Below are 7,061 nucleotides of genomic sequence, written 5' to 3' on the forward strand. Positions count from 1 at the left end.
TTAATTATATGTACGTATTTATGAATAAAAACAAAGGCTTATTTCTCCTATGCCCTATAGAATATATAATCCCTGAGGGTGAGCTCCCATCTACTATCATAAATTAGGGTGTAAACATAGACATCATAATTTCTTCCCTGCCGAGTTTACCTTGATAGGGGAGGTCCTAGGGGAGACCTAATCATGGATTTCTAATCACATGCAAAAAGTTATAAGGCTTAAGCAAATGCCATGTGCTCTATGACATGGTGCCTCTGGTGTCAAGGCTGTGGTTTTCCTTTTCATCTTTTTGGCAGATTTATTAATAGAAGATTGATCTACATCTCAGAATGCCTCTTCGAACATTCAGGTTGTAAGATCTATGCTATATGCTCTTGCCAATCAAGGGAGAAGATTCTGTGATTCCATCTGGTCAGCTTTGATATCTGAAAAGCCAGTGCTTCCTCCAGGACAGTGGAAGTGAAACATACACAAAGGTCATCACTGAGTGGAAGGTGGGTGAGTTAATCAAGTTTCTATTTTTCTCTCTCTCTTGTACATTGCCAAAAAATGGGGAAGGATATTACATTGAGTAATAAGAAACTCAGTGGTATGGACTTATGAGTCTACTGTCTTAATTTCTCTCATTTTATATTCTCTGTGTTGGCCACATCCTCAGTCTGGTAGCAAGACAGTCATCAGAGCATAGCAACACTGCAGAAGAAGAGGAGATTTGTCTCTTTCTTAAAAACAAATTTATGGACACTCTTGAAGCTCTGACTCGGGAGAGGGGGGCAAGGGCAATATACGTAACCTAAACTTTTGCACCCCCATAATATGCTGAAATTAAAAAAAAAAACAGGAAAAAAATACAAATTAATGTACGCTATACATATAGAAGAGATAAAGTATCTTAAGAATACAGTTTGGTAAATATTTACAACTTAGTAACTAGTATAACTAGCCCCCAAGTTAATTATGTTCCTCTTATGACCTCCTATAAAGACTCGTGAAAACACATTCACCTTCCTTTCTTCATCTTCTGTCTAGGTAGCATGGAGTAGAGGAGAATGTGTAGAAATCCTGGGTGGTATGGTTAATTATAAATCTTAGGTTACCAAGGGTCTCTTCCATACCTGTTATCAATTGTGACTTTATGGATTCTTATAGTAAGGTATCTGGGAACCCTATAGACCCTGAGAGACTCCTGTCTGGAACCAGAATATCGGTATAGCCTCTGCCCTAAAGGAATCCTCTCTTACTTGATGGTCATCCCAGGTGAACTGAGGTGTCTAGTAGAATAACGGAAACATGAGTAGCAACTAGGAAGTGACCATGAACAAAGAAAGATGAGAGACACATCCCCACAACCCAAGCTCACTAGAAGGTAGGCTTGTCCTTCAGCTACTCCACCTCTCTATCTTCTAGAAAGGACAGGAGTAATTATCACATTCAGTTCATGCAGACAAAACACAGAGTGGTTGAATTTTGAGGGGTGGATGTGGCAGTACATTGAGACCCCATGAAACAAAGGAGAACTCACCTGAATTCCACCAGTCTTAATCCCCTCCTCATAAATAAGAATTTGTAATGAGAGAGCTGGGTTTTCTATTAATGGAATTTTCTTCTGTCCTCCCAGATTTTTGAAGATGAAAATATCCTCTGGAAATGATTCCTTAGTGACGGAATTCATTCTTGCTGGATTAACAGATCGTCCAGAGCTCCAACAACCCCTCTTTCACCTGTTTCTAATGATCTACATCGTCACAATGGTGGGCAACCTTGGCTTGATCACTCTTATTGGTCTAAATTCTCACCTCCACACCCCCATGTACTATTTCCTCTTCAACCTCTCTTTCATTGATCTCTGTTACTCTTCTGTTTTCACTCCCAAAATGCTGATGAACTTTGTATCAAAGGAGAATATCATCTCCTATGTTGGGTGCATGACTCAGCTATTTTTCTTTCTCTTTTTTGTCATCTCTGAATGCTACATGTTGACGTCAATGGCCTATGATCGCTATGTGGCCATCTGTAATCCATTGCTGTATAAGGTCACTATGTCCCATGAGGTGTGTTCTGTGCTAACTTTTGCAGCTTATACAATGGGATTTGCTGGAGCCACTGCCCACACAGGGTGCATGCTTAGACTAACCTTCTGCAACGCTAATGTCATCAACCATTACCTGTGTGACATACTCCCCCTCCTCCAACTTTCTTGCACCAGCACCTATGTCAATGAGGTAGTAGTTCTCATTGTTGTGGGCATTAATATCACAGTACCCAGTTTTACCATCCTAATTTCTTACATTTTTATCCTCACTAGCATTCTTCATATCAAATCCACTCAAGGAAGATCAAAAGCTTTTAGCACTTGTAGCTCTCACATCATTGCTCTTTCTCTCTTTTTTGGGTCAGCAGCATTCATGTATCTTAAATATTCTTCTCCTGGATCTATGGACCAGGGAAAAGTTTCTTCTGTTTTCTATACTAATGTGGGGCCAATGCTCAACCCCCTCATCTATAGTTTGAGGAATAAGGATGTCAAAGGTGCACTGAAGAAAGTCCTGATTAAAATTCAGAGGAGACACATATTCTGATTAGATGCATCAGAAATATAAAGAATTGAAGGACATTAAATTTTTATTGGTGTTTTTCATGAGGAGACTTTGTTAATAACTTTGTTGCTTCTACAGATTGTGTTATGTGTGGTTTAGTATACTTGATTTATTCCCCTTGTGGCTAATCTTGTCTAATTATTTTTTTCCATATCTCTTGCACTTCTCACAAGTTTACTAAATAAGAAACAGCATGGTTATAAAAAGAACATATGCACTAATATCTTTTATTATTCTTTCATACCCTTTCTGTTTCCTGGGCTATTTTTAATCTGGACAAATTTTGATGAATTTTCTAAATCACAAAAAAGTAAAAATTACAGCCTTCTCATCTAAACAGAGAAGTGCCAGATATGATAGAAACACTCATTTTATCAATATTGTTACTTGCACAGGTAGCAGGATTCAATGAAATGTCTTCATTACAAACTGTGTATAGCCTACAGTAGAACAAGATCCTCTTGATCTTGTCCTTTTATTCTATTTTTTCACCATTTTTCCTTTTGTTATTATAATTTTTCTTGTTCCCTTTGAGAATGGCACAATCTGTACCACATGCCACCTGCTTCTGAGATCCTCTATCAGCCCAGTCCATTTATTGCAGAGAGTATGTATAACTCCACCTTTCATTGCCACAGACAGCATTAACAGAGGATGACGAAAGAAATAATACATGTGTCTCAGGATTCCAATAAGGGGAGAAAATAGTTTATATTACAAAACTTTAACTTATTACTATCTAAAATGGCATCAAAATTTTGGAAAAACACCATATGTTAATACTTCCTGCTGTGAATGCTATTTTTTTATTTCTTGTAGGAAAATAGTGTGCATTGAGTTAGTAGAAATATTTTAGCCAATGTTTTACTTATTCAATGGGGTTTGCAATGAAAAAATGTTTATTAATTATAGTGAATTATATTCCTACAAACATTTTGTGTGTTACTTAAACTTTGTCTCACCACTAAGACATGAAACATATTTAACATAGAGGTTGTTTCTTATAATTCATCTATGTTTGTATATTTAGAATGTCAGATATTTGTGAGACCAAGGAATGCCTGTTTAATTGGAGTATCTTAGATAATACCAATAATACATTTATTATATAATAATGTTTAGTAACATATAACAAGTAACAATAATTATAAATCAGAAGAACATTGGGGCTTAAGTTCTATTTTTGGAGGTGAACTGTGGCAGCCTTAGCAAAGGACTATGCAGTTCCACATCAAGAGAACCAGTGTGCGGAGTGCAGTTGACTGAAAGTCTATACCTGATACTTCTTTTGGATCCACCATGATGTTCAGGCAGAGTCCATACTTACTCTGAGATGCCCTCAGCCAGGGACTTAGCAGGGTGGGATGGACTTAGAGTTGACCAATTTCTATCTAACATGGATCTCTTCTGATAGGCAGTCTTTGCCTACAGACTTCCTATCACCTTGACCAAGACTTGTTAGAACTGCACTGTGGTCTCAGATTTTCCTACCCAATCCTCTCATTTCTTCTCCTTTCTTATATGTCAGACTTTTATCCTGGTCTGAGGCCTTCATCACTGACTCTCACTCCCTCTCATTTTATCTTTCATGGCATTTACCAAAATAAATGTGTTGCAAGTCTAATCAATACCCTGGTATCTCTTTCTTAGGGGACCCTAAATGACAAAGAGGACTTACATTAACTGATTTTAAAAATTAGTATAGTGGTGTGATAATGAAGAGAGATTGTTTTTATTATAAAGATAGGTGAATAAGTCCCTGGGACAAGATAGAATATTCAGGAACAGATCCTCATTCAACAGTCAATTGATTGTGGATAAAGCAAAAGAGTAAGTCCATAGGGAAAGAAAAACTTTTAAGCACTTGGTGCTAGAAATACTGCCCACTGATAAGGAAACAATGAACCTTGGTCTCTACCTCACACCATACACAAAATTAATCTAAAATGGATCCAAACTAATTAAAAAAGCTTAAACTATAAATCTTCTGTAAGAAAACATGCAAAAGTGTGTTAGTGTAGGAATAGATTGCTTAGAAATATTCTAGAAAACACTAAACCCAAAAGAAAAACAAACTTCATTAAAATGAGAACATCTATTTATCAAAAAATATTCATAGACAAACCAAAGGCTGGAAGAAAATTTGTAATATATACAAATATTGTGTTCGGAATATATATATAACAACTCATTTATTAAAAGATACATCAATAATTAAAAAAACATTTAATAAATGGGCAAATATTTTTTAAAGAGATACCCTAAAGGAATGCATGCAAATGGCTAACAAGCACATGCAAAAGTGCTTAACTTGCTGCAGCCCTTTAACTGCATAGTCAGCAGCTGGGTAGGACTGGCTTACCTGCTATCCTATCCTCCCTCACTGAACTGCCTGGACTTTGCCCCTTGAGTGGCTCAATCATTTATCAGACCTTCTTACTGGTCTCCCATTTTGTTGATTCTGGCAAGCTCTGGGCAGAGCCCCTACATCAAAAGTTCAAGAACAGCTGTGAGGCACCTCCAACACTCTATCCAAGCACCGATCCTATAGAATGTCTCCTCTGAGATTCTAGAATCTGATTATGCTCCCTGCTTCTATTTTTTCACCAGTCCTGGGAATGGTAGCTATTTTCTGCAGTTCATTAGTCTATTTCTCAGTGTCTTCCTTTTGCTGTTTCCCCCTGGCAATATCTGCATAACTAATTCTCTGTTTTAAATATCCTCTTAAGGAAATACATACCATACTATTTGTTTTTTTGGCTGGACCCATTTTGATACACGGAACACATTTTATGCGATTTTGAAAGACTATCTTGACCATTTCACGTCATACAATCTTGTCCATTTAGCACATGCAAAACCCCGATGACAGGGAATAGTTATTTAACTATGTAATCCTTTTTGCCAAAATTATTTTTATAAAATCCCTTGTCCCGTCCTGGGTTATAGTCAAATCTAGGGATCCTGGTGCTTCCCTCTTCACTACATAGGAGAGCCCATTTGAGACTAAACTCCAGTAGAACCAAACAGAAAAAAATACTAGGATGAGAGATAAACCCTCATGATGTGATTGATTCTACATCGTTTAGCCATAGAAGAAACCATTTGCATTCTTGACTGATCGGTTTTACACACCTTTTTGGTGTAACCTGATTTATCAAAATAAGTTTGACTTGCATTCCTGTCAGTAAAATTGAAAGAGTCCTGAATGTACCTTGTACAACATTCTGTGATATTCTACATTGTGTAACACGGTTCTTCATAGTGTAGTAAAGAAAGCAACTTTGCCTTTATAGATACCAATTATGAAACTTATTCTCCCAGTAGATGTTTTGACCTTGGAACAAACAATTATTAATCCTAGGTTTGAGTTTCTTATATGTAAGAGAGGGATGCCTGGTTCAGAGGGTTATTGTAAGGGTGAGATGAGGAAAGGTATATAAAGAATTTAGCACTGTGGTTGGCCGATAATAACTAATGGTGGTACAATTCTCAGTTTCCTTGTTTATCTCTCTAATTAGATGGAGGAATTCTAGGGGTTAAGATCTATATCTCATTCTGTTTGTGTTCACAATCAATTGCAACCTAAATGTTAAAAAAAAATCATTGGATGAAATAAATCTGTAAAAAGTATAAGACAGAGACAGACTATTTATACAGTTTTAGTTCTCATGCATCATCTACTCAGAGTATAATAGATCTGCTCAAGACCTAGAATCTTTAAGTCTCCAGGCTTCTGTGGGCTTGGTGTGTTCCTGCTATTGTCCTAGAAATGCAGCCTGAGGATTCTGGCTAAAGATGACAGACATAATGTAAACATGTTGTCGTTGTGTATTTCTGCCTGAAAGTCACTAACATGACAGAAAAGGGATTAAAAATGGCATTAACTCACAGGGACAAACAAAACTAAACTAAACAGAAGAAGCACAACTCCAAAATTTGGGGAATTAGAATGTAGAAAAGGAATAGTATCTGATTTGGCATTCTCAAAAAATCTGACACTGAGATAGAACTGGAGAACTCCAAAAAATACCTAGTTTACACCTTAAAATTTCTCATACGCTCAGAATTTTGTGGCACAGTCACCTTTGGCAGAAGTGTAGGTGGGGACAGGACAAATGGAATGCTTAAAAGTCTGTTCAAGCGCTAACTTGATATTCATATCTCTTCTACCTCTGCATGAAGCTATGTGATTGCCTCCATTTACACCCAGTAAAAGACCAGAGGATCATTCACTAAAGAAAGTAGAAAGCATTACGGAGATATCTTAAACAGATTTAAGTAGACCTGTCATTTGATCCAGCAATCCCACTATTGGGCATATACCCAAAGGAAAAAAGGTCATTCTATAGCAAAGACACATGTACTCGAATGTTTATAGCAGCACAATTCACAATTGCAAAGATGTGGAAACAACCCAAATGCCCATCAATACATGATTGGATTAGTAAGCTGTGGTATATG

General features: G+C 37.0%; 1 protein-coding gene across 1 annotated transcript; it reads left to right on the forward strand.

Moving 5' to 3' along the window:
- Positions 1-1,607: 1,607 nt before the first annotated feature.
- Positions 1,608-2,579, forward strand: LOC138383723 (olfactory receptor 8B3-like). Its single transcript, XM_069468763.1, has one exon. It carries the CDS (start codon positions 1,629-1,631, stop codon positions 2,577-2,579), a length of 951 nt encoding a protein of 316 aa, XP_069324864.1. The 5' UTR covers positions 1,608-1,628.
- Positions 2,580-7,061: the final 4,482 nt, after the last annotated feature.

Source organism: Eulemur rufifrons, chromosome 6, assembly GCF_041146395.1.
Source record: "Eulemur rufifrons isolate Redbay chromosome 6, OSU_ERuf_1, whole genome shotgun sequence".
NCBI classification, from domain to species: Eukaryota; Metazoa; Chordata; class Mammalia; order Primates; family Lemuridae; genus Eulemur; species Eulemur rufifrons.

Bases quoted from the DNA above. Each gene is read 5' to 3' on its own strand.
- LOC138383723 (XM_069468763.1), top strand. From the start codon at position 1,629: ATGAAAATATCCTCTGGAAATGATTCCTTAGTGACGGAATTCATTCTT.